At 48.6% G+C, this 24,014-nt stretch overlaps 8 protein-coding genes across 11 annotated transcripts; 5 read left to right on the top strand and 3 right to left on the bottom strand.

Moving 5' to 3' along the window:
• The first annotated feature begins 156 nt into the window (after positions 1–156).
• LOC122615112 (serine-threonine kinase receptor-associated protein) lies at positions 157–3,471 on the top strand. The gene is made up of 3 exons (XM_043790007.1): positions 157–672; positions 2,306–2,971; positions 3,033–3,471. The coding sequence occupies exons 1-3, from the start codon at positions 552–554 to the stop codon at positions 3,230–3,232; spliced, it is 987 nt and encodes a 328-aa protein (XP_043645942.1). The 5' UTR covers positions 157–551; the 3' UTR covers positions 3,233–3,471.
• On the bottom strand, positions 3,353–4,283 carry LOC122615114 (eukaryotic translation elongation factor 1 epsilon-1). The gene is made up of 3 exons (XM_043790011.1): positions 4,124–4,283; positions 3,746–4,051; positions 3,353–3,667 (listed from the first exon to the last, which is right to left on the bottom strand). Exons 1-3 carry the CDS (start codon positions 4,202–4,204, stop codon positions 3,515–3,517), a joined length of 540 nt encoding a protein of 179 aa, XP_043645946.1. The 5' UTR covers positions 4,205–4,283; the 3' UTR covers positions 3,353–3,514.
• A 116-nt stretch (positions 4,284–4,399) lies between these two features.
• Positions 4,400–6,000, bottom strand: LOC122615247 (putative gustatory receptor 59f). Its single transcript, XM_043790210.1, has 5 exons — positions 5,901–6,000; positions 5,741–5,826; positions 4,787–5,663; positions 4,583–4,735; positions 4,400–4,532 (listed from the first exon to the last, which is right to left on the bottom strand). The coding sequence occupies exons 2-5, from the start codon at positions 5,800–5,802 to the stop codon at positions 4,425–4,427; spliced, it is 1,200 nt and encodes a 399-aa protein (XP_043646145.1). The 5' UTR covers positions 5,803–5,826; positions 5,901–6,000; the 3' UTR covers positions 4,400–4,424.
• LOC122615250 (putative gustatory receptor 59e) lies at positions 5,906–7,249 on the top strand. The gene is made up of 3 exons (XM_043790216.1): positions 5,906–6,868; positions 6,931–7,086; positions 7,142–7,249. The coding sequence occupies exons 1-3, from the start codon at positions 5,933–5,935 to the stop codon at positions 7,247–7,249; spliced, it is 1,200 nt and encodes a 399-aa protein (XP_043646151.1). The 5' UTR covers positions 5,906–5,932.
• Positions 7,250–7,421: 172 nt separating this feature from the next.
• LOC122615249 (sodium channel protein Nach) lies at positions 7,422–9,555 on the top strand. Its single transcript, XM_043790215.1, has 6 exons — positions 7,422–8,113; positions 8,170–8,266; positions 8,332–8,435; positions 8,515–8,593; positions 8,875–9,229; positions 9,296–9,555. The coding sequence occupies exons 1-6, from the start codon at positions 7,422–7,424 to the stop codon at positions 9,553–9,555; spliced, it is 1,587 nt and encodes a 528-aa protein (XP_043646150.1).
• Positions 9,556–9,929: 374 nt separating this feature from the next.
• On the top strand, positions 9,930–12,633 carry LOC122615246 (protein brown). Its single transcript, XM_043790209.1, has 8 exons — positions 9,930–10,089; positions 10,169–10,401; positions 10,585–11,177; positions 11,230–11,424; positions 11,492–11,597; positions 11,661–11,762; positions 11,817–12,273; positions 12,330–12,633. The coding sequence occupies exons 1-8, from the start codon at positions 9,930–9,932 to the stop codon at positions 12,515–12,517; spliced, it is 2,034 nt and encodes a 677-aa protein (XP_043646144.1). The 3' UTR covers positions 12,518–12,633.
• LOC122615244 lies at positions 12,508–16,869 on the bottom strand. 2 transcript variants are annotated; one of them, XM_043790207.1, is made up of 9 exons: positions 16,582–16,869; positions 16,307–16,370; positions 15,202–16,250; positions 15,005–15,139; positions 14,808–14,942; positions 14,683–14,744; positions 14,015–14,625; positions 13,739–13,899; positions 12,508–13,678 (listed from the first exon to the last, which is right to left on the bottom strand). In XM_043790207.1, the coding sequence occupies exons 2-9, from the start codon at positions 16,367–16,369 to the stop codon at positions 13,081–13,083; spliced, it is 2,814 nt and encodes a 937-aa protein (XP_043646142.1). In that variant the 5' UTR covers position 16,370; positions 16,582–16,869; the 3' UTR covers positions 12,508–13,080. The 2 variants fall into 2 exon arrangements, with proteins under 2 accessions (XP_043646142.1, XP_043646143.1); XM_043790208.1 differs by lacking the exon at positions 16,582–16,869 and having other exon boundaries at positions 16,307–16,550.
• A 79-nt stretch (positions 16,870–16,948) lies between these two features.
• On the top strand, positions 16,949–20,862 carry LOC122615248 (ras-related protein RABF2a). 3 transcript variants are annotated; one of them, XM_043790211.1, is made up of 4 exons: positions 16,949–17,105; positions 17,205–17,486; positions 18,557–18,690; positions 19,757–20,862. In XM_043790211.1, exons 2-4 carry the CDS (start codon positions 17,444–17,446, stop codon positions 20,363–20,365), a joined length of 786 nt encoding a protein of 261 aa, XP_043646146.1. In that variant the 5' UTR covers positions 16,949–17,105; positions 17,205–17,443; the 3' UTR covers positions 20,366–20,862. The 3 variants fall into 3 exon arrangements, with proteins under 3 accessions (XP_043646146.1, XP_043646149.1, XP_043646147.1); XM_043790212.1 differs by lacking the exon at positions 16,949–17,105 and having other exon boundaries at positions 17,112–17,486; XM_043790214.1 differs by lacking the exons at positions 17,205–17,486; positions 18,557–18,690 and having other exon boundaries at positions 16,971–17,105.
• The last annotated feature ends 3,152 nt before the right edge of the window (positions 20,863–24,014 follow it).

Raw genomic sequence — 24,014 nt, 5'->3', positions numbered from 1 at the left:
TATAAGAAAAAAAAAGAGAACAAAATATCAATTATATACCAAATTAAAACTCCCTAGTTTTGAATTATACCTTGGCCTCTACTGCCGTGACACAGCTCTAGCTAATCGGCCACCGCGAGAAGTTATCGCCTCACGCGCCCACCGCCGCCGATAGATACTGTGTGTACGGGCTATCGAGGCTGGAGTCGGCTACCAATCGTCCATTCACAACAACAACGTGTCGCGTAATTATTTTCCCCTCTTGTTTATAAAATTGAACGCATCAGATTGTAAATACACTGCACACCGCTGCAAAGCCCGCAAAACACACGGCCACAGCAGCACCTCGAACTTAAGCAACGAACGGGAAAATCATTATCGTACGGGCAGTGAAGAGCAATTAACCAGGAGAAGCCACCAATCCAAGTACAAAGTAGCCCTAAAAACGCCAGCTATTCATTAAGTGCTCAGTTCGCCAGACGCTCGGCAGACATAACGGTCGCTACACTCAAAGAAACCCACAAGTATTACGGACCACACACCCACACAGTCACCTCACCACCACCACCAGCATGGCCGCCAACAACTTGCGACAAATCCCGCTGACCTGCAGTGGCCACACGCGACCCGTGGTCCACCTGGACTTCAGCGACATCTGCGACGCCGGCTACTTTCTCATCTCGGCCTGCAAAGGTAAAGTCCGTGGGATTGGCCAGCAAGTCGCATGCGATTTGCCGTCCTTGCGCGCTATATATAGACCACTTTCCGTCGTCGCACAGTGGTTGTCATATCTATCCAATTGGGTTGAGAGTGCCGATGCATCACTAGCATCAACAGGATATTTTCTAATATGCAAACGTTTCCTGCTGCTGATTCCATAGGACATGGATAAAACTTGTGTTCGATTTAGCAATAGTTTACTGTCTATATAATAGTAATCTATTACTATTCCTGATTAGTTCAATGTTTAATAGAGTTTCGTAGGAAAGGCAAATAATGCTTGATACAGAAGGCCAGCGTAATCGTTATGGTGCAAAACAAGTTATGTTGTCCGTGTTCTTTGATGGATTATTGTGTTCGTAGAAAAGGTGCTGCATCAGATCGGCGAATCATATGTAGCACAGGCGGGCAAACACGATGTAGCATCATGTCTAGCCTGTGGGAAACCTTGACCCAAATGCAAAGTCACTTATCGCGAGCGAAACCTGTTTTCTGCGAGTGCGAAAACCCTTTTGCCGCCACTCGCATGCTACAATTCGCATGCTACATTCGTGTTCTTTGCCTTGAGGTGTCAGCCAGTCGATGCGATTGCAATTGCAATTGCAGTTGCAATTTGTTAGCTATTGCTTGTATTTTTTGTGTGTTATTTTACAAGCACTTTGCATTCGCGGCTTTCGCCAAATGCTGCTTTTATGCGGAAAGAGCGCAAGTTCAAGTTGACTTCGTTATCGCCTTTTAACGTACTCGCTTCCCTTGTTTAGCAACTTTTCGAAACTGCTCGTTGTGTGCTTTCGGTTCGCTCGGTAAATGTATTCAGGAAACACCTTGGAACTTCTATATTTATATGCTGCGTATATGCAGCTGCCGTTTGGCTGTCGGGAGCGGAAAGATTCGCCTGGAAGATTCTGGTCAGTGGATACACTTTCCTGTAGCGATGTAGAGTAGTGCTGCTACCCAGGAGATCCGCTTCGTATATTGTATTCGCAAATTATTCGGATACAGTATTTAATGTGTGGTTAATTCGTGCGGTATTCACTCTGATGAATCATTTCAAGTTTAAGGCCACAGTAATTGTATAAATTAGAATGGGGAATTACATAACACATTACACATTATTTTATTAAATGCGCTTGTTTCCTTCAGCGAGATAAACAGAAAACCTTTCTCTGCAAAGTTAAACTAGAACTAGTCGCTTAGAGTTTCTCTACGAAGCAGAAGTAGCAGGCAAACACTAGTAGAAGTCCTTCAAATGGCGAGAGTTAGGGGATCGTTGATCTCACAAATAGAATGCATTGATGACCATTCACACTGCGAAATGAAATGTAGCTTCGATCGAACTAACAAGCCGCGTCCCTGCACTGCAGCACCCTGCATCCCGTTCCCGATCCCGCCGAGCGGAGCGGAGCAGTGCAGTGCAGTGCCAGTGACGTGAACTTGGGAGCTCGCTTGCATGATTGCGAGCGGCAGGCAGCCAGGTCGTTGGCCTTGGCGGCAGGCATTGAGTCAAGGTGGCTTCCGTCCGCATCCGCTAATTTATGCACGCACGCTCGCCGGCGGGCGAAAGCGAATGCAACTGACCGAGAATCGTGAATTGTGAATCTTGCAGATGGCAGCCCGATGCTGCGGCACGGCGACACCGGCGACTGGGTGGGCACCTTCGAGGGACACAAGGGCGCCGTGTGGAACGCCACCCTCAACCGGAACGCCACTTTGGCCGCCTCCGGAGCGGCCGACTTCACCGGCAAGGTGTGGAATGCAGTGAGCGGGGCCGAGATACACAGCTTCCAGCACAAGCACATCGTGAAGAGCGTGGCCTTCGACAGGGATTCCGAGAACATAGTGACTGGTAGCAACGAGAAGCTGGTGCGGGTCTTTAACCTGGAGCAGCCCGAGGCACAGCCGGAGGAGTACGCCGGACACACGGGGTCCATCAAGCGGGCGCTCTTCTGCCGCGGCGACAAGTGCATCATATCGGCGGCCGAGGACAAGACGGTGCGCCTCTGGGACCGCATGACGGGCATCGAGGTGCAGCGCCTGCAGTTCAACAGCAATCCGAACAGCCTGGAGATCTCCAGCGACAATCACATCCTGACCATATCGCACGGTTCCTCGATTAGCTTCTGGGAGATCGACACGCTGAAGAAGCTGAAGGAGGTGAAAGTGCCGACGAACGTGGCGTCGGCCAGTTTGCATCCGGATAAACATGTATTTGTTTGTGGCGGCGAGGACTTTAAGATGTACAAATTCGATTACATCACAGGAAACGAAATTGGTAAGAACTACTAACTCCTCTAATGAGTATTCGTTAATCCTAAGGCACTGTTTCCCCACAGAATCTTTCAAGGGCCATTTCGGACCCGTGCACAGCGTGAAGTTCAGCCCGGATGGCGAGCTCTATGCCAGCGGCTCCGAGGACGGCACTCTCCGGCTGTGGCAGACCACCGTGGGCAAGACCTACGGCTTGTGGAAGTGCACGGAGCCCACGGACCTGGGCAATTCCATCAGCTCGCCGCGCGAGGTGCAGGCGAACTGATGTTGGCGCAGCAGGAGTCGCTGCTACACATCCCACGCTGCACCGGCGACGCAACGAAAGGGCACGTGATTTGGAGCTACGGCTGAGATCCGATTATCAGAACAAGAACAACTCGTAGTGTGGGCTACATTAACGATTCTTCATATTCCAACGCTGAACTCTCTCATTGGCATTAAATGATAATCACACACAAAACTACATTGTGAAATGCAATAGAAATAAATAACTTAAGTGTCGCATTTGTGACTGGATGTGAGTGGATGCAAAGGTTCCTCCCGTGGCTTAGATGTGAGTGCCTGTGGCCCAGCCGTGCAGGTAGATGGTGGTGAAGTTCAGCAGTGGTTCGCCCTGGTGCACATCCGCGCGGTTCTGGAGGTGATCGAACCAGCGGGAGAGATTCAAATAGGCCTCCTTGTCCACCGGCGAGAGGGATTTCTGAAATGATTCAAATAGATTTCAGGGAATTTCTAAATGGCATAGGAACTAGAGCTAGGGAATTAATCCTATGCTCACCACAAGATCGTAAATGGCATAGTAGACGGCCAGGTCGGCCAACGTGATGAAGTGGCCCACCAGGTAGGATTTGCTGGCGAACAGTTTGTTGAAGTCAGCCAGAAGCTGCTTGGACACGTATTTGTCCTTGGAGCCGGGCGCCACGTAGAGCACGGAGAACTCGATCCACTGGTACACCTGGGCCTCCACTTCCCGCGACGCCTTGCTGTTCTGGGCGGTCTCCGACTTGGATTCGCTGGCCAGGCTCTCCAGGATCGTGGCGAATCCGGCCACGCTCTTCTTTTGGCCACTCGTGCGCGTTACGACCTTCACAACAGAAAATAAATTGGTGGGGCGGTGAGAATCATCCGATTTTCAGGGTCAGCTTGGCGTCCATACCTGCTCCTCGTTGAGATGCACCTTGCCGGGATTGACGCCCAGGCAATTGGCTATCTTCTGCACTGTTGCAACGTCGCACATGGTCAGCGAAATTAAAGTTATTATATTTGGCGTGCAAAATTGCAAGATACGATAATACTTCAGATTGGCAGAGTTGCACCAATCGCCAGGCAAGTATCGATAAGTATATGCTATCGATTATCCGCGACAGAGGCGCCAATTTTAAAAAATCATAAGTAAAGGACTTTTGTATATTCTGCGATTCTGTTCGTTTACAGTACATGCTTTCATATTTAGATATTTAGGATTGATTTCTAGTGACATTCCCCTGAACCGACTTGGACAAGGCCTCATAGGTGACGTCATATTGCAGCAGAAAGATGAAGAAATCAGCAGAGGCCACCAGCAACTAAATTTAGCAATTTAATTATTTGCAATAAAGCTGTAAAGCACACTTACAGAGGTTAAAAATTTGAGGTCCAGATTTATGACTCCACATACCAAATGCTGCCGCACATTCGTCCTCATTTGGATAATGTAATGGGCAATGGCATCCTGAAGATCATTTCTGGTACACGACACTCTACTCAATACAGTCAAGCACCTGAAATGCTACAGATATACATATCAACAATGGTCTGAATTTATTTTGGGTTATCCCACCTCGTTCTGAATACTCTGGTTAAAGTACAGGATGCAGCATACCTTTCCCACGTGCATGGCCAGCCAGAGGAGCATACTTAACCACTTGGCCAAGTCGGCCATCGATGGATTCTCAATGCCCTGATAGACGAGGAACAGGACGAGGTTAAAGTTCAGGAAACATCCCACGAAGAGCAGTAAGATGGAGTACTGGAACGTCCGGTTTACCACTTTGGTGAAATCAATCAGATCTGCGTGATGCCTCCGGAATTTTTGAACCTCCGATATTCGAGGGCTGTGCAAATGAATAAGCTCCCGCTCCAGGCTTTCAGTTAGCTTTTTTTGACGCCATGCGATTCCTTGGAGCAGGAGGTAGTACTGGATAAAGGATATGCTGCTTATGACATTGGGCATCACATAGCTGTTGATGCTCAAGATCGATCTGTATACAAGGCATTTCTGGGTCCAGATACTAAAGAAAATCGCTAGACAGGTGAAAAGCCCTACCAAAAACATATGCAGCCTAATGAATCTCTTGGTTCTGCCGCAGTCTATGGTGTAAGCTCTATCTAGATCGGATCTTACGATATTCCTCATCACCATAGGAGCCCAGTGCCTACACTGCCAAGTGAGGAGCATAATGGAAAATATGTGAATCACATAGATGGCAGACTCAGTGGCATTTAGGTAGCGGTCCAAGGATACCCTCTGTGTGGTGACGAGCACGAATTCCCAGTAGGAGCCCAAGACGAACGATCCATACCACAGAATCATCCAACTCAAATGGACCAACCGGTAGATTCTGTATGGGCAGCCTGGTAGAATGGTTATGGGAGCCGTATTTGCCAGAACGGCGATGAGAAGTAACCAGAATACAGCCCTATGTAGCTCTTTGTATCTTTCAGCATATTGTGGATTGGAAAGAGGTCTGTAAATCAGGAACTGTAGATTTATCTTAAAATATTGTTTACTCACATTTCTCCTGGAAAAACCTTAAGTTTAGCGCCTGGCGTTGGTGGCTTCTCTGAGCTCCGCATGATGACTACTTAGGACATAAGTTCCTGAAATCATTTAGGCCTGTCAGTTGCTTCAGTCTAATCATCAATCACATCAATTAGAAGTATGCGTCTTTTACCACTTTTAATCATTAATTAAAGCGGGCTCAGGATGGACAGTTCGTACTGGGAGAATCTCCTGCTGACCATCAACCGGTTCTTTGGCGTGTATCCAAGTGGGAAAAGGGGCGTTCTCCGCTGGAGTCACTCCCTTTGGAGCCTGTTCCTGCTTCTGTACATCTGGATTAGCAGCATTGTCAAGTGCCAAGAGTTCACAACGGAGATACCCACGATTGAAAAACTCCTCTACCTGATGGAGTTCCCCGGAAACATGACGACCATTGCCGTTCTGGTTTACTATGCCATATTGAATCGTCCTCTTGCTCATGGAGTGGAGTTCCAGATTAATTGCATAATCTCGGGGCTCAAAGGAAAAGCTAAACGTCAGGTCTATAAGAGACAAGGTCAGAGGACTCTTCATCTGATGGTGACCACTACAGCCTTTCATGGCTTGTGTGTTCTGGTGGACGTGGTGAACTATAAATTTGAGTTCTCGACCACTTGGAGCAGCAATAGTGTCTACAACCTGCCTGCCATAATGATGAGTCTGGGGGTACTCCAATACGCCCTTCCCGTCCACTTCCTGTGGCTTGTGCTGGACCAGATGCGGATGTGTCTGAAGGAGCTGAAGTTGCTGCAGAGACCACCGCAGGGTACGACCAAGTTGGATGCCCGATACGAGAGCGCTTTTGCAGCTCTAGTAGATGCGGGTGGAGGATCCGCGCTGATGATTGAAGAGATGAGATCGGCCTGCAATCTTATTGAGCTTGTCCACAACAAGTATCTATCGAGATTTGGCCCCTTTCTGGTACTAAACCTAGTCAATTCCCTGATCAGCATTTGTGTAGAGTTCTACTTGATCTTCAACTTCTTTGAGACTCCTCTCTGGGAGGAGACCGTGTTGATGGTATATCGCCTGCTCTGGATGGCCATGCATGGCGGGCGTATCTGGTTCATCCTGGCGGTCAACGAGCAGATCCTGGAACAGGTAATCATCAATATTGAAATATAATCCAATCGGATTTCTATATGTTACACTCCACACCCCAGAAGTGTAACCTATGCCAGGTGCTGAACGAGTTGGAGGTGTGTAGCGCCCGCCTGGAAAGGACCATTAATCGCTTTTTGCTGCAGCTCCAGAGGAGTATTGACCAACCCCTGGAAGCCTGTGGAATCGTCGCGCTGGACACTCGCTCCTTGGGCGGGGTAAGTGGGTGGCAGTTGTCCAATTAACCCGTTTGTAGCCTTTGTCCATCGACAGTTTATCGGCGTTCTGATGGCCATTGTCATTTTCCTCATACAAATCGGCCTGGGCAATAAATCGCTAATGGGTGTCGCCCTCAACAGATCCAATTGGGTTTACGTTTGAGGAAAAACGAACTCCACTTATAGGTATTGTTCTAGCAGGACATTTCATGTCCTTCGTGCTTAAAATCTATTAAAAATCAAACAAAGAAATAATGCACTAGTGGAGGTCTAGCATATAAGGCACCTGAATAAAAGCCGTGACGAACTACCTGCGATTTTCATTGGGTAAAGAAATGTCGAACGAACGACTGTGGCTTTGGATTAGAGGAGTCACTGCCAGGATCCTGCGAGGCCTCTTGGCGCTCCTCAGGTTGGCCTTGACTGGTTGCACCAGGTACTTTGACCGGTTGAGGGATGTCGTGGGCCAGGCAGGAGCCGAAACTGGTCTCCTGGCGCTGAGCTTGTGCGTCAACCGGAGTATCCATCTGCTGGAAAGGCTCTTTTGGCTGGGGGTGGTCATAAGCAGTGTGATCGCCGCCCTGGTGCTTAGTCGCCTCCAGTTGGAGCGCTACTTCAGCTCGCCCACCGTGATCTCCGTCGACCGAGACTATCGCGGCTGGAACGGATCCCTGCCAGCAGTCACCCTGTGCTACTACGACCACATCGATTCCTTCAAGGCCAATGAGTACATACAGGAGGTGTGGAATGTGTCCATCATCGACGAGGACTACTTCTACTTCATGGACTTTCTGTACGCCGTTGTGAACGCCACGGCGGGCAACTACGCCGAGTTGGCCAAGTTCGCGGAGGACGAGCGCTTCGACCAGATCGACCTGTACGAGATGATCCAGCGGGTGGACAGACCCTTCGAGCAGGTCATCAGCAGCTTCGACTCCGGCTTCCAAGTCCATGTCCAGAGGGTGATGACGGAGCGAGGAGCCTGCTACGCCATCAACTCTCCCATGTCCACGGTGCTGAGTGGCCAGTGAGTGTTTGGGAAATGGGTTTGCGTCTAGGTGATCCTGTCATCCTCCGTTTCAGACCAGTTGCCTATGAGTTGATGCCACAGCCCCTGTCCTGCCAGTATGGAAAGCAGCAGTGCTACATCCGGATGGATTTGTATGAGAGCACGGGCGTGGTGGGTGATGCACAGTGGCCTCCATTGAGAAGAGTCGCTATTGAATTATGAAATCAACCTTTCAGCTGGACGTCCATTCGCCATTTGAGGTTTCGGCCACAGAGGCGAACATTGTGGCCCTCCACAAATCCGACGAGATAACCGCCTCGTTCAAGGTGCTGGAAACGGTGTAAGTAGACCAGACCCCCAGATTACATTACACCATCATCCAGACATAGAGATTGATTTATATGCTCCCCCATCCCCAGAGCATCAAAGAACTTACGCCAACTGAGCGTCGCCCAGCGCAAGTGTGTGTTCAACAACGAGGAGACATCCAATCTGAAGGTACATCATATATGCCCATATACACACCTTATCTGGTGGATGCCCTGCGTTTCGGTTCGGCAAATAAACAAATTTCCCAAGTCAAATGAAACAGCACCTGATAAGTCATATCAGTGCAAGGAACTCGTATTTCATAGCGGGGGATGCAGGGGATCCAGACTTGGATTCGCCAAAAGAATGTGCTATTATCTAAGCACGTGCTACGTTTCTACTATACAACATCACACCTATGAAAATCACTTCTTAGCCATTTATTTATCTACTTCCGTTTGATTATGTAGATCTACAGCAAGTCCCTGTGCCTGGCCAGATGCCGCGCGGTGATGGCCCTCGAGATGTGCAACTGCGTGCCCTTCTTCTACCCGTACGTGGATGGACCCAGTTGCAATCCCGCCGGATTCGAGTGCCTGCTGGACTTCAAGTGGCCCATCTGGGCGCTGCACATCTGCAAGTGCCCCTCCACCTGCACCGAGATCGAGTACACCATGCAGACGGTCAAGAAGAGCTCCTGGGGCGTCAAGAACAACGAGGAGGTGGCCAGCAGCGAGACTGCCACCTCCAGCTTCCGCTGGGATCTGATTCCTCCCAAAGTGCGCATGCGACGGGATGTGGTCTACAGTTTCGAGGACTTAGTGGGTGAGTCCTTTCTCGAACTTTTATTCATATGATGTCATATAAATGTATCTCGTATACGCTGTACAGTATCCTTTGGAGGTGTCCTGGCCCTCTTCGTGGGCGTCAGTGTGATGGGGCTGGTGGAGATGGTGCATGTGCTCGTCCAAAACTTGCTAATCGACGTCTTCACGGTGCTCCGCCTGGTGTTTGGTCGACTGCGGCGCTGCTGGCGAAGAGACGACCACAAACCGGAGGGCAACCACCACCATGCCCGACTGCATGACTTCAACGAGCGCCTCTCTTTGGCCGACACCGCTGAACTGCCGCCGTTTGACTACGTGAATTGATAAGCGACAATTAGCTGGCAACCCAAATGCGGTCAAAAGTTTAATGTTACTGGGCTGGGATGGGCTGGAGCGGGGATGGCGGTGGCTGATGGATCGGTTGGGGGTAGAAAACCATGTCGCCGGCATCGGCGATGCCCAGTTGCCGCTCAGTCTTTCACGCGAACAGTCGGCTGCGTCTGACCGCGATTTCGTTTGCCCAGACAGATTTAAGGTTTCCTCCCAAAGATCCCAAGCAGATATGCAAATACATTGTAAGCGGCGGACCCTCAGATAAGATAAGCCTGCTCCGGAGGCGATAAGGCGGCACATCGAATAGCCAGAATTATAGGAGTTCGTCGGAGAGGTGACTGAACCCGTCGAACCTAGCTTGAACCATGCAGGAATCCGGCGGCTCGTCGGGTCAGGGACAGGGCGGTCCATCGCTGTGCCTCGAGTGGAAGCAGCTGAACTACTATGTGCCCGCCCAGGAGCAGAGCAACTACAGCTTCTGGAACGAGTGCCGCAAGAAGCGGGAGCTGCGGATCCTCCAAGACGGTGAGTCAATGCTCCGGATGTGGATATGGATGGGAATGGGACTGATTTGCGGTCTGGCCCGGTTCGATTTGGTTTGCAGCCAGCGGGCACATGAAGACCGGCGACCTCATCGCCATACTGGGCGGATCCGGAGCGGGTAAGACCACGTTGCTGGCGGCGATTTCGCAACGGCTGCGTGGTAACCTGACCGGGGATGTGGTTTTGAACGGCATGGCCATGGAGCGGCATCAGATGACGCGCATCTCCAGCTTTTTGCCGCAGTTCGAGATCAACGTGAAGACGTTTACGGCCTACGAGCATCTATACTTTATGGTGGGTCCTTCTTATCCTTCCTTATCCCTAATGATCCCTACTAAAATAACCATTCATTTAGAAATAAAGTTTACTACATCATAACCCAGTTTTATCTTATTGAACAAAAGGATCTTTTAGTTTAGTTCCCTAAATGACTTTTCGTATTTAGGAACATTTTCATCGATTTTACGTCCTTCCCAGTCCCATTTCAAGATGCACCGGCGCACCACCAAGGCGGAGAAACGTCAGAGGGTGGCAGACCTGCTCCTGGCAGTGGGCCTGCGGGACTCCGCCCACACCCGCATCCAGCAGCTGTCGGGCGGAGAGCGAAAGCGACTCAGTTTGGCCGAGGAGCTGATCACCGATCCCATATTCCTGTTCTGCGATGAGCCCACCACGGGATTGGACAGCTTCAGCGCCTACTCGGTGATCAAGACATTGAGGCACTTGTGCACAAGGAGGCGGATTGCGAAGCACTCCTTGAACCAGGTCTACGGCGAGGACTCGTTCGAGACCCCGAGTGGCGAGAGCAGTGCCAGTGGCAGCGGCAGTAAGTCCATCGAGATGGAGGTGGTGGCCGAATCCCATGAGAGTCTGCTGCAGGCGATGCGGGAGCTCCCAGCCCTGGGTGTGCTGAGCAACAGCCCAAATGGAACCCACAAGAAGGCGGCCATCTGCTCCATCCATCAGCCAACGTCGGATATCTTCGAGCTCTTCACCCACATCATCCTGATGGATGGCGGCAGGATTGTCTACCAGGGACGCACCGAGCAGGCGGCCAAGTTCTTCACAGAGTGAGTGGGCTCCTGTCTCCCGAGATTCCTTGCTATATTCTGAACATCATAGCCTTGGCTACGAACTCCCGCTGAACTGCAATCCCGCGGACTTCTACCTGAAGACCCTGGCGGACAAGGATGGCAAGGAGAATGCCGGCGCTGTGCTCCGGGCGAAATACGAGCACGAGACGGATGGACTCTACAGCGGCAGCTGGCTGCTAGCTCGCAGTTATAGTGGGGATTACCTGAAGCACGTGCAGAACTTGTAAGTTCTAGCTGGAATCAATTGGGGAATATCTTTCTGACACTCCCAAACATGTCTTATATTTCAGCAAGAAAATCCGCTGGGTGTATCAGGTGTACCTTCTGATGGTGCGCTTCATGACCGAGGATGTGCGGAATATCAAGAGTGGGCTCATCGCCTTTGGCTTCTTCATGGTAAGTGCCTACTCGCTGTGCCAAAGTAATATTGTAATGCAATATTCTTATCTCCAACTGCAGATCACCGCTGTAACACTATCCCTCATGTACTCCGGGATTGGAGGACTCACCCAGCGGACGGTGCAGGACGTAGGTGGATCCATCTTCATGCTCAGCAACGAGGTGGGTGTCTCTCTCCTCTCTACATTGGTAACTAATGCAGCATAACTTCTCTAGATGATCTTCACGTTCAGCTATGGCGTGACCTATATATTTCCCGCCGCCCTGCCCATCATCAGAAGGGAGGTGGGCGAGGGCACCTACAGCTTGTCCGCCTACTACGTGGCCCTGGTGCTCTCCTTCGTGCCCGTGGCCTTCTTCAAGGGATACGTCTTCCTGTCGGTGATATATGCCTCCATATATTACACGCGCGGCTTCCTGCTGTACCTCAGCATGGGCTTTCTGATGAGCTTGTCCGCGGTGGCAGCTGTCGGCTATGGGATATTCCTCTCCAGCCTCTTCGAGTCGGATAAGATGGCCTCCGAATGCGCGGCGCCCTTCGATCTGATCTTCCTGATTTTCGGAGGCACCTACATGAATGTGGACACAGTGCCTGGCTTGAAGTATCTTTCGTTATTCTTCTACTCCAACGAGGCACTGATGTACAAGTTCTGGATCGACATCGATAATATCGGTGCGCTTAAACCCAGTACATAATCAGGATGCATAGTTATCAAATGTCATTTCCAGACTGCCCCGTCAACGAGGATCACCCGTGCGTCAAGACCGGACTGGAGGTCCTCCAGCAGGGATCTTATCGCACCGCCGACTACACCTACTGGCTGGATTGCTTCAGTCTGATTGTGGTCGCGGTTATATTCCACATCGTGTCCTTTGGGTTGGTGAGACGATACATTCATCGCAGTGGTTACTATTGAGTGCGGCGCTTTTATTATACTAATTTCAGTTTACACTGTTACAGAACTTGTTTCAGCTTAATTTCAGTTGCATTGAGTACACGTGCAGTTAGATAAGTAAAATTTGTAATTTTTAAGCACAAACTGTTCTTAATACATCTAAACTTCAGTGGAAAATATTGCATTTATCAAACTTGAGTCGCATAAAATAAATCCCATATAGATCATATATGCCGTTACTAAAAAAAATTTAACTTGAATTTTAACTAAATTTGAGCTCGAGGAAAAGTCTGGCGGTCTTGCGAGTCTAAGAGGCGATCTATAAGATCTATATCAGATTATTTTACTTATACCTAATTTACGGTTGTCTGTCATTAAATATAAAGTGTTTGTTTTTCAAGAGACCTGACAGTTGAATAAATTAAGCTAAAACAACCAAAAAATAATGGAAACAAAAACGAAGTAATATTTCTGCTTAAAATGGCTAAAACGCATGGATACGTCGGGCTGCTCCATCACCGACTCCTGTCCTTTGCCAATGTAAGCATTACCTTTCCAACAATAATTCTTTGAACCCTACTCTTCTAGCAGTCAAAGGAAATCTGTCTCTTGGCCTTGCCTCCAGAGTTGTTGCTATTGCCTACGGGAGGCATTTGGAACTTTCTTGCCGAGCTGTTACTTCCTCCGCCTCCAAAGTAGGGACTGATGTTCTGCTGGTCCTTGCCGGTGAAGTTCTTTTGCGCCGACCTGCGAGACTCGCAGTCCATGTTCTCGCGCAGCGCTAGTCCGCCTAGGTTGCTCTTCGATGAGCTGTTCTGCAGCGAGGGATTGGGACGGATGGGCTGTCGTTCCTTGCAGAAGAGATCCTCCGAGATGCGATCCACTATACTCGATTGCGTGTCCGTATTTGTAGGAAGGCTCATTTGACTCAGACCGAAGGAATCGATAGAGTTCTCGCTGCCAAAGATGTTGTGCAGCGATCGCACCGAACCTGCTGCTGATCCTCCAACCGATGTTTGCGATAGAAGCAGTTTACGCTGGGCAAACTCCTCCGGACCGATGTAGCCTGAGAGGCGGGTGCTCGACAACCGCTTGGCCTCGCATTCCTGATTTCTCGCCTGCAGGTAAACGTCATCCGCATTTTTCCCCGCAATCACGCTAAAGGCAAACTTCTTGGCCAGCCTGCGGAAAGTGGAAGTTCCAATAATGCTTATAGCAGTATAATATCAACCCCCTACTCACCTTAGCAGGGTTTCGCTATTGCTGGATGAATGCCCCAGGTAGAATTCCTGGAAGATGCGCTTCACAATGCGAGTAAGGTCTGCCGCATGCTGACGGAATTGCTCATGCTTCGGTGTAATTTTCTTCTCCTGCAGTGCCTGTGACACAGCCCAGAGCAGTTTCTGTGGCAATAAAAGCGATAAGTTATGACGATTATACCAAACCATATACCAGGGCATATTTATGATATACTCTTTTGAAGAATTTCATTTTAAGTAAATATAAATAGGGGCTCACCTTTCGCTGGTTATCAGTCATGCTGCTATTCGGTGTGGCGCTCATCTCCGAGTGCGCTCGGTGCAGCTTACTCGCCATTGGCGTACCGCTTGCAAAAGAGGATGGGTTAACCAGGTTGCTACTGCTGCCGCTCAGACCTAGACCGAGCCGCGTCTGGCCAGTGGTAGCAGCGGGCTGCTGCGCCAACTTTAGCTGAACACCCGCAGTGGAGGAACCAGCCCCAATGCAGAAACTCTGGCTCTTGATCTTCAGAGCGCGAGGAGTCAACCCACTGGGTCCACTGCTCTCGGCCCGGAAGAGCTTGCTGCTCTGACTAGCCAAATCAGCTGAATCCTCGTCATCGCAGGCGTTTCTTTTCCGCTTCAGGAGCGACTCTAGCTGATTACTGCTGCCCTGGTGATCCGGCGAAAAGAGAGCGCGCTTTGACCGCTCTACGCGGTTTGCAATCTCCGGCTTAAAGAGCGGTTTGGGGGGCATTAGCTGCTGTTGCTGCAGAGTTTTGGCCGGACTTTGGAATAAGGCACGCTTGGAAGTTTCTCTCGAAGGTCCTGGCTTGATGAGATCAGTGCGGTATAGGCGCTTTCGAGCGGATGATGATGGCGTCTTGCGGGCTGGTGGAAATGCATCATTAACAAAAGTTCGTTTGCTTATCTAATCAAAACACTTACCTTTTTTCTTGCTGCCCGGCGTCTTTCGTTTGGGCGTGGCCTTGCGTTTATTTCGCGCTTTTCTGTAAGCCAAAAATATAGAAATTAGTTTGTGTTTGGAGTTCTTAATCTAAAAAGGTACCCACTTCTTATCTAGCATTATTTGTGGTCCAATTGAGCTGTTGAGCTTCTGTGAGTTGGTGGCTAGATTCGCAGAGGAAAATATGGCACGTCGTTTGGCCAGGTGACTTAGGCGATTGCCAGGCGATTGGGTTAACATTCTGTAAGGAGTTGATTGGTTAGTTTGTAATGCAATCACATGGTTAGCTACTTTATTACTCACTTCATACGCATGTTTCTCTTCTTGGCACTCGAGGGTGATCTCACATAGGACGTGGCGGTTTCCACGCCCACATAGCGGTCCACCACGGACATGCTGAGGTATTCATTTTGTTCGGCAGCCTTGTTTAGATTGTAGCTGAGGAGGGACAAGGATAATGCAGATACTGCCGGTACAAATGAAAGCCTTTAATAACGTACCTCAGTCCATGATGTCTCACTCCAAGCACATCCCGCCAGCCCATGTTTTGAGCCTCCAAAAGACTGTGAGAGGGCCGAAACAGAGAGGTTGTTTCGCTAATGCCACTGTCCTCTATTGTGGGCGTAGATGCAGGGCTATCCTTGGAGAGAAAGTTCAGTACGTTTGACTTCATGCTTAGCACCATTTTGATGACGTCCACATCGGGTGCAGTCACCGAGGGCGGCGGACGAACTCCCTGAAGGCAGCGACGAATCCGGCGATACAGTTCCCTTTCTCTCCTGCAGTTCTCCAAGAAATGCGATCGGGGATCGTTGGCGTTAAGCTGGGTGGCCGAAAGGTCCATCGTCTGTTCATCGACAAAGCTGGACTCCGTGGGCGCATTCAGCGAGCAGCGGCCCCGTGCTTCGCTGGTGCACTGCGACTCTTCCAACACCTCGGGCAGATCTTCTAGCCTGGTGGGCGGCTCCTTTTCCGGTTGCTCGTCGTTTTCACCGTCCTCGTCGCTGTCGGCAAAGAGATCAGGCGAGCGTTCGTTGTTGAACTTCTGCTGGGAGGTGTTCAGCGAGGTCTCCAGCACGTTGGAAAGCCGTGGATTGGCATTGGAGGGTCCAGGCTTATCCTGACTTTCCGGCTTTGCGGTCAGACTCTTAATTTTGCCATCGAACGAGAGGCTGCCCGTTGTCGTAGTGGCCGTACAAGCCACTGACACGGCCATGTCCACGGCATTGCAGCTGTTCTCCTCGATGAGGGTGTCGTAGAACCGGGGAAAGACAATCTTGCCCGGCGAGGGACGACGGACGGCAGGGGGCTCCACCTCCGGCAGCTTGAGGTTCTGCAGCTGGGAGCCATACAGACGCTTGTTCACCTGGCCATATGGGCTGTCGCCGAAGCCCAGGAACTGCGATTCCTGGCTGCCTGTCTTCGGATTAGGTGGCGTTGGGGTTTCCTTGATGGGCTGGCTGCTCAGTGCTTTCGGTTTCATCAGATATGGTAAGTTCATGTGATCCTCTTCAGATATGTGGCTCTCATTGTTTTCACTGAGCGAAGACTGTAAAATACGGAATTTCAGCAAGCTCGCATCGCAGGGATAGCAATTAATCTTACCCCGCTTCCTGTGGAAGGCTCCGATTCGTAGCTGTTGTTTATTTTGTTCCCAATAGTGGCCATTCTTCGAATAAAAATAGATTTCTTGTTGTAGTTATAGCTTCCTATAGCCCGAAGTTATTTTAGGCACGCGGCATTTTGTACAGGCTGCTCCAGTTTGTGGAGCCCCAGAAAAAGCGGGGATGGCAGGGGACGGGTAAGTGAAAGTAAACACGGAAAAGCCACTGCCGCTTTTCTTATCTGAGTCCCATCAATCTTGATGGCAGTGCATTTACCTTTTGGAAATGTGGCACTTTTCCCAGGTCGGGGAAAACTTAAGTCACCCAAGCGAAAAACGCGCGTAGAAGTTCCACTTTTGGGGGCATTTAACGCGGCCGAGTCGCACGCTGCACGTCTTTCACAAATATCCAGTTGTGCCCGCGAGCTTGTAGTTTTTAGTTCATGCTATCATTCGCCTTGAAACACTCTTTAATTAGTTAATTTATCTATTAAACACTGTTGTTAAAATTCGCCGCCTGCATGAACATCTGCCTGCTTTTGGCGGTGGTACTAACGCGTCTGGGAAATGCCATTAGTGATGGGCGATAGTTGTGCTATCGGATGACAGCCGTCAAGCGGGGAACAGTCTCGTGATTTTCGTTGTAGTTCAATTCTGGATAACCAATCAAAATAAAATATAAGTATATTTCTTAGAAATCTATTTATTTATGTGTAGAGCAAGGTTATTATTTGCAAAATTCTGTTCAGTGAATCCAGCTATATGTGGCAACAGTAACTATCGCATCTAGTGTCAGCCCTGGTAAGCAGCTGTTCGCGCATAACATCGCACAATAACAACAAGCCTTCGAATTTATTAAATCTTTTATCTTTACTGCTGACTGCGCGCTTTTAATCGCAGCGCCCGTTTTGAAAACCCCCACCGAGTGCGATAAATTCAGTTGGGCCCAAGAAACCATACGCAACAGGCCGCCAAAGGGCCAATTACGCGCTTCTCAACCACTGGCCCCATTAGCAACAACAACAACAAGAGCAATAGCAACAACCACTGCGCCAACAACACATCATCTCATCCATTTTACGGAAAACGTCACTAAAATCCAAGGAAAGCGATGCGATTAAGCCGCTAATCTCGGCGAGATGCGCGGAATCGAGGGCAAAGTGCTTGTTCTGGGCTCGCGAGGTAAGCACACACGCCCCGTTTCCCATTTTAATGGCCATTCGGCGGCTTCCATTCAGTGGTCTCAATGATCCGCATAATGCAAGTGATTCCATCAATTGCCCAGTGATAAGATTCATAACCGGGGTGAGCCGATAAGCCGTAGCCTTGAACTCCACTGGCCCCAATTGGGAATCTGCACGCTACAATCTTCCATCTGCAAGCTGCAATCTGGATTCAGGTTTATGCAGCAGCGCTGAAGAAACAGAGTGTCTGGTTGGGATTAGCCTATGAATTGCACCACAAACGAGGTCTTCACTCAAAGATCACGATGCCCTTAGGGGATTAACGATAAGAAATCTGTGTTAATGGGCCAAATTTGGTGGCTTCAGTAGTACGCAGCTCTGTAATTTGAATCTGTGGCAGGTATCTTCTATAAAAAGATTCCCATATATACTCAAATTTATATAACATTTCAAGGTTGCAGAGTCTTCATGTCTACCTTTCAAAACCAACCTCACCTATTCGAAAGCTGGCATTTTTTGCAGTGTAATCGGCTGTTGAATTTGAAATGAATTTGTTTAAGTTTGCCACAAGGTCAACTAAGGTGGCTATATGCACAGCGATTGCAGTAAGTGGCTGCCTTTGCGCCAAACAAAGGGATGCATTGATAAAAAGGCGGTACTTTCCTCGAAATATATGTTCTTCCCATTATCATCGGATGATTCACTGCATGCACTGCAGCCCCAGGGGCATGTTCCTCGTCCGATCAGTCACAGAGGGGCTTTTCTCGGCCGCAAAAGTGTGCGCCAAACAAAGAATCTCGTGGTTGGTACGCGATTCCTTATCAGTGTTTACCACCTTTTGCGCGCTAGTGCGTCTCCAGTTTTTTGTTTATTTGGCTCAATTTGCGTGATTAATCAGTGGTCAATTAATGCGTGCGCTATTGCGCGTTCACTGACTTAAAGCTGATAAGCTGCACGGCATTATTTTTAAAGCAAAATAGCGCTCACGGGTACACTGGGACACAATATTGTAACTTTTAGACTGTTAAACGCTCGACTAATTGCATAATTTATGTTTTTGTGTTGCAGGTGTGGGCAAAACACGCTTGGTCATCCGCTACATAAAGAACACGCTGCACAGGAAGGAGAGCGAGGTGCCCACAATAGCCGTGTCCTTCTTCACGTGCAACATCATCCTGGACGAGGTCAAAATTAAATTGCAAGTGCGTATCCTATCCACACAGCCAGAATATGTATATCAGTGCACGCAACTCTTTCGGGGCGAACGCAAATGGAATTGCCTCGTAAAAAAGCCGAAGCCAAAGGCAAAGCCACTAATCCTATTTGCCGGCTTGGCTGCCGGAACGCTAATCTGGGTTTATTTTGCCACTGGCTCCGCCGCGGGTCCTGTGTGTCCGTCGCCTCCTCTGCAGACTGCTCCGCCCACTGTTTTGGTCACTTTATTTTCCCTTTTTGTTTGCAATTTGTGCGTCCGCTGCACTTTGTGTTATTCGTTTTTTTGTGAGCTCGTTTCTTCTTTTTTTTATAGTTTATTGATAAGCTAAACGGGAGCGGCAGCAGCTTCCCCCATTGCCAAAGGGTTACCACCCACTTGGCCCCGGCTGCCATATTTACTCTTGGGTGATCCCGATTTTATGCGCAGCCATATAACAACGGCCACTACAATAGCCATACGTTCACTTGCAAAGTCGAACTGTTTTTGCTCTTACCAGACTCATGGGTGGCTAGGTGGATAGGCTTTAAACTGATTGAAACTTCTACTAAAATAGTATGGACACTGAATATTCAAACCTTTAAATCCGATTACATAGCGTTTAAGCAGAGAAATACTTTTTCTTGCAAGAAGTGTTTGCTCAAATGCACACGAATGTCAAAAGAAGCAGGTCAGATTTGCTTTTCCCCCGGTTGACCCCAGTTGACCAGCAGAAGCAGTCGCCGGCGCACAATAAGTATGAATACATAATAGGATATAGTTTTCGGATTCCGCTTGTTAGTTTCGCTTGCGGGGCCCTTTGTTTCTTTGGCGAGCTTTTGTGTGCTTCGATTTAGTTTTGCCAATGAACATGTCGTTGCCCCAAAATTTTTATGATTCGCATAAAGAGGAGCCCCTTCAAAAGACCTGAAGCAGGGATCCCACAACCAATATGATTGTTATTGCTGTGGGAAAACGCGACAATAAAAGGGCAATTGCAGAATAAGCGGGCAATGACTCAATTAAATTCAAGTGGCGCACGAACTCTAACCACTGGTCACTTTCTCTCATTGTAGATTTGGGACACAGCTGGCCAGGAGCGGTATCGGGCGGTGGCGCCCATGTACTACAGGAATGCCAACGCTGCCATTCTGGTCTTCGATCTGACGCAGTACAAGACCTTCACGGAGATCAAGTCGTGGATTCAGGAGCTGCACCGCAATGTTCAGGATCCGATGATACTGACGCTTGTGGGGAACAAGATGGACATGCAGGCGCAGCGAGCGGTTTCCCGGGAGGAGGCATTCGTGTTCGCCACCTCCATTGGGGCAACCTACTTTGAAACCTCCACCGAAACGGATCAGGGACTCGAGCAAGTGTTCATCTCCACTGCCCAGGGACTGGTTCGCCTGGCGGACGAGGGCAAGAGCCCATCGCTGCGCTCCTTTGAGTCGACTGATTCGCTGGCCTACACCAACACCAACACTGCCTTCAGTCACACGGTGGCCGCCCTGGCCAGGAGCTCCGGCAATGCAGCATTTCGTCTGCCCTACGTGGACATTGGCTTGGCGGTGGAGGGCGAGGACGTGAAGACCAATGGCGTGGGGCGGCTGGAGACGGCGCCGTGGAGCATCGAGCACATTGCCCTCGGCGAGGTGGAGCGGCCCAGCTGGTGCTGCTACTAAGATCTATCAGATCCCCAGGATCCATATCTGTGAAAGAACCAATGTGATTTTAACAGAAGCAGACTGCAGTTCGAATATGGGCTCAAGGGCCAACCAGCATCGTTTAAGCAATCAAGCAATCCAACTCCAGAAATGCAAAGACCAAAAGCAGCCGCCGCAACAGCAAGAAGCGAACTTGGCTTGAAGCTATGTATTAATACACTGATTAGGCTAGATCCACGATCCTCTCGATCCACTGACAAGGCGCTGGGATAACCGCTTCATCATAATCTTAGTTCTTAATGACAGCTGTATACAGCAATTGCCGCGTGCATATTATGACTTTATACACTTGTTTCGCTATAAGCCCATTTGACTTACCAATCCTAAGATTAACTCACAAACACAAGGAGCAGCACTCACGAAACACTCACCCACAAGACATTAACACAAACACCAATTCATGTACAAAGCATTTTATACTGCATGCCTATAATAAATGTAAATGTAATAATGTATTTCGGGTGCTTTGTCATTTCGGGGGCGCCACGCCCCCAGTGGCGAATCATCGGGCCAATGGCAGTGCAAGTGCATTAACTTGGCCATTAACGCGGCATCTTAACGTGTAATTGGAATTTAATGCCCTCATAACAATGCCAAGGGTTACAATTGTATTGGCTCCACCGGCCCCTAATGCCTTGGCATTAAGTTTGCCCCCAGAAGCGTGACCCGGTATTTTTATCAACCCTTGTGCGCCACTTTGGGGCTTTGGATGAACGTGCGTTGTGGATTTTAGGAAGCAATTCCCGCGAAGTTCGTTAGTGAAATGCTTCTCTGTGATTTCTGTGAATGAATATGATTTCCTAGAAGAGCGTTTCCAAAACGAGTGAGCATCCCGTTTAATTATGAAATTATTGTTCAAACAAAAATGTAATCTAATATTTTAAGTGATTAAGCAAGGAGTGGCTTTTCTAAAATAAAATCCCGGAATGCGTACATTCGAACGTTCGTATGACAGACTAATTGAAATAAAATCAATATACGCCACTGGGCAGCCCAAGTAAAAACTGAATCCATAATGAAATTCTCCACGGCGCCACTCGCTCCGGAAGCAGGCAATTGATTGCCCATCGGGAGGCCAAATCGAATGGGTAAATGTGGTCGTCAGTTGGCTGGCAAGTTCATAAAGCACCGAAAGCAAGCTAAACGATTAGCTAATATACATAACTTATGGTCAGTTGAGTCCTTATGTATAAATAATATGTGCAATTTAGCGTGAGATGCCGGCGACGAAAGACACCGAAACTCATTCAAGTGTCATCAGGCAGCCGGATGGTTCAGTTTGCGGGTCCTATATAGCCATAGCCACAGCCATACCCATACCCATAGCCATAGTCGTAGTCTTAGTCGAGGCCAGCTGGACTTCCTGGAACTCTGGGACGCGGGCTGTGGCGCAGTCAGCCCATTGATTTGCCATTAGGGAATGGCAAATGAGTTGGCGCTGGCTCGTCTGTATCTGTGTGGGTGCACTCAGCCGGAAGCGATGTGTGTGTGACTGAGTGTGTGTGTTACTGAGTGAGTGTGTGCAGAGATGCCTGGCAGATAAATCCGTGACTTACACCCACACACGCACAACATACGTACCTCAAAATCTGAGCGGCTGCTAATGGTGTTTAGACGGCTTAATGATGTGGAAATGCATCAATGTAATCAAGGTGAGACAGGAGCACAAGCAGCATATACATATATATATATACAGATATATACGAATCCTGAAGATATCCTGCGGGCGTGGCCACACAATCTCGGTCTGTGTGCAGCCGGGTTAACCAAGCAGCCTGTTGTCCGAGCAAATTGCTCACTTCAGTCAGGAGCCTGTCAAGGCGCCTAATAGCCCCATGTGCAACACTAGCCATTAGCATTCTCTGACTTTGATTGCTGCCCCTCACCTGCTGCTGCTGCCATTCACAATCGAGTGAAAATTATATTACTGACTTCTTTGAGCACACATGGTTTCAATCACTCCTTCGAATCATTGAGTTTTCAGCTATATGAAGTGAAAAATTGGGTTATTTAAGGCCTTAAACAGCTGGTGAGGTGAATCCTTTGCCTTGCATAACATATATCACATATATCCTTATAGTTTATAAAGTAAGCAAACACCTTTCAATTGACCAAATCCATTATGGCTCCATTTAGTGTGCCTGCAAATAACTATATTTGAGCTCCGACTTACAAAGAGCTGACAATTTGATCCCGCCTCATATATGCAGATTTCTATTTGCTTTTAATGCCGCCTATGGACATGCAGTTAGGCGGCTATGGCCGATTTTGGATGCCATTTTGGGGCCATATTTTTATATGGAGAGCATGCATATAAATCGAATTACACGTCCTGCTGGCATATTTACGACCCTCCCATGCATATACAGATATAGATATGCGTATATTTTGTCGACGAGCGTTAGAATGTCAAATCTACCAAAGTTCTCAATGCCACATAAATTGCTGCCACACAAACACACTCACCCACATACACACACACACACGCAAATCAAGTATGCAACAGAGAACTGCATGGGTAGCCTTTTTTGCCACCTTAATCACACTCAACAAATTTGGGTATCGGGTGCCACTCACGCCGGTCACGGCGGGTACTTGCAAACACCCGCTCAAAATATTCGGGTGTCTGCAGGCACCCTGGTGTGCGCGCACCCGAATCAATGCGGCACTCTAGGTAGCGGGTACCGATCACACTCGCCACTCGTAACGAAGGGTAGAGAAGGCAAACATGCAGAAAAAGGCAAGTGCCCAAAAAGGGATGAGTGGCAAAAACACTCATTTATTTCTCGGAAACACCCGGGTGTCTCGCCAAACACCCGGGTGTCTGGTAGACACTCGAGTGCCTGTGGTAGCATAATTCCTGAAAAACGATATTATATTATACCCAAAATCTGAAGATAGCCTCTTTTTTTGCATTCTTTTTACAGAAATTTAAACAACACGAAATAGACTTTTCTTTTTTATATATTATATTATTTGCTTTGTTAAAATTTTTAATATCGACTTCCCATATTTATCTTTATAGATGTATAATTTTAAAATAATAATAAAAAAATTGTATAATAAATAAAATTGTATAATAAAAAAACAAGAGAAAAAACAATAGAAATAGAATAGTGTTAATAATGTATAAATATTATTTAATAATATATAAGATTGTTTTTTGTTAAGACATTAGGTAGATCAAAACGCAAAAACATGTGCCCGACCTTTTTCTTGGGTGTTCCCTTTCACCCTTCATTTTTGAGACCGTCTCGCTTCCACCCATACACATTTTATGCATACAGAAAAGTACCTGCGGCCGATCGTTGCTTGCGCGTCACTCACCCTAAAATTTGTTGCACAGCAGACACCCGGGTGTTTTTGTGCAAGTAGCAAAAGACACCCGGGTGGCAAAACACCCGGGTGTTTGTCTTTGCTGAAAATAGAGTGTCTACAAACACCCGGGTGCTGAAATACCCGGTGTTTACCGGGTGCACTTAGGGTGCCGGTGGCTTGCTGCAGTTCTCTGGTATGCAAACGAAGAACGTTTGTGCGACTGTGTGAGGTGTGCGAGCTCCCCTTTGTTCCTTCGTCCTGCCAACTGCACCCTCCATCCTCTATCCTC

Source organism: Drosophila teissieri, chromosome 2R (genome assembly GCF_016746235.2).
Source record: "Drosophila teissieri strain GT53w chromosome 2R, Prin_Dtei_1.1, whole genome shotgun sequence".
NCBI classification, from domain to species: Eukaryota; Metazoa; Arthropoda; class Insecta; order Diptera; family Drosophilidae; genus Drosophila; species Drosophila teissieri.
This window is presented reverse-complemented; position numbering and strand designations above follow the sequence as displayed.

Coding starts and splice junctions, on each gene's coding strand:
- LOC122615246 (XM_043790209.1), top strand. CDS start 9,930: ATGCAGGAATCCGGCGGCTCGTCGGGTCAGGGACAGGGCGGTCCATCG. Junction 11,425..11,491: donor CTGAAGCACGTGCAGAACTT/GTAAGTTCTAGC, acceptor CTTATATTTCAG/CAAGAAAATCCGCTGGGTGT. Junction 12,274..12,329: donor GATCGACATCGATAATATCG/GTGCGCTTAAAC, acceptor TGTCATTTCCAG/ACTGCCCCGTCAACGAGGAT.
- LOC122615112 (XM_043790007.1), top strand. CDS start 552: ATGGCCGCCAACAACTTGCGACAAATCCCGCTGACCTGCAGTGGCCAC. Junction 673..2,305: donor TCTCATCTCGGCCTGCAAAG/GTAAAGTCCGTG, acceptor TGAATCTTGCAG/ATGGCAGCCCGATGCTGCGG. Junction 2,972..3,032: donor CATCACAGGAAACGAAATTG/GTAAGAACTACT, acceptor GTTTCCCCACAG/AATCTTTCAAGGGCCATTTC.
- LOC122615250 (XM_043790216.1), top strand. CDS start 5,933: ATGGACAGTTCGTACTGGGAGAATCTCCTGCTGACCATCAACCGGTTC. Junction 6,869..6,930: donor ACGAGCAGATCCTGGAACAG/GTAATCATCAAT, acceptor TCCACACCCCAG/AAGTGTAACCTATGCCAGGT. Junction 7,087..7,141: donor ACACTCGCTCCTTGGGCGGG/GTAAGTGGGTGG, acceptor GTCCATCGACAG/TTTATCGGCGTTCTGATGGC.
- LOC122615249 (XM_043790215.1), top strand. CDS start 7,422: ATGTCGAACGAACGACTGTGGCTTTGGATTAGAGGAGTCACTGCCAGG. Junction 8,267..8,331: donor TGTATGAGAGCACGGGCGTG/GTGGGTGATGCA, acceptor TCAACCTTTCAG/CTGGACGTCCATTCGCCATT. Junction 8,594..8,874: donor AGGAGACATCCAATCTGAAG/GTACATCATATA, acceptor TTGATTATGTAG/ATCTACAGCAAGTCCCTGTG.
- LOC122615248 (XM_043790211.1), top strand. CDS start 17,444: ATGCGCGGAATCGAGGGCAAAGTGCTTGTTCTGGGCTCGCGAG. Junction 17,487..18,556: donor GCTTGTTCTGGGCTCGCGAG/GTAAGCACACAC, acceptor TTTGTGTTGCAG/GTGTGGGCAAAACACGCTTG. Junction 18,691..19,756: donor AGGTCAAAATTAAATTGCAA/GTGCGTATCCTA, acceptor CTCTCATTGTAG/ATTTGGGACACAGCTGGCCA.
- LOC122615247 (XM_043790210.1), bottom strand. CDS start 5,802: ATGCGGAGCTCAGAGAAGCCACCAACGCCAGGCGCTAAACTTAAGGTT. Junction 5,664..5,740: donor AAGGTTTTTCCAGGAGAAAT/GTGAGTAAACAA, acceptor ATATGCTGAAAG/ATACAAAGAGCTACATAGGG. Junction 4,736..4,786: donor ACCAGAGTATTCAGAACGAG/GTGGGATAACCC, acceptor GTATATCTGTAG/CATTTCAGGTGCTTGACTGT.
- LOC122615244 (XM_043790207.1), bottom strand. CDS start 16,369: ATGGCCACTATTGGGAACAAAATAAACAACAGCTACGAATCGGAGCCT. Junction 16,251..16,306: donor AGCCTTCCACAGGAAGCGGG/GTAAGATTAATT, acceptor CGTATTTTACAG/TCTTCGCTCAGTGAAAACAA. Junction 14,745..14,807: donor CAAATAATGCTAGATAAGAA/GTGGGTACCTTT, acceptor TTTGGCTTACAG/AAAAGCGCGAAATAAACGCA.
- LOC122615114 (XM_043790011.1), bottom strand. CDS start 4,204: ATGTGCGACGTTGCAACAGTGCAGAAGATAGCCAATTGCCTGGGCGTC. Junction 4,052..4,123: donor TGCATCTCAACGAGGAGCAG/GTATGGACGCCA, acceptor TCTGTTGTGAAG/GTCGTAACGCGCACGAGTGG. Junction 3,668..3,745: donor ATGCCATTTACGATCTTGTG/GTGAGCATAGGA, acceptor GAATCATTTCAG/AAATCCCTCTCGCCGGTGGA.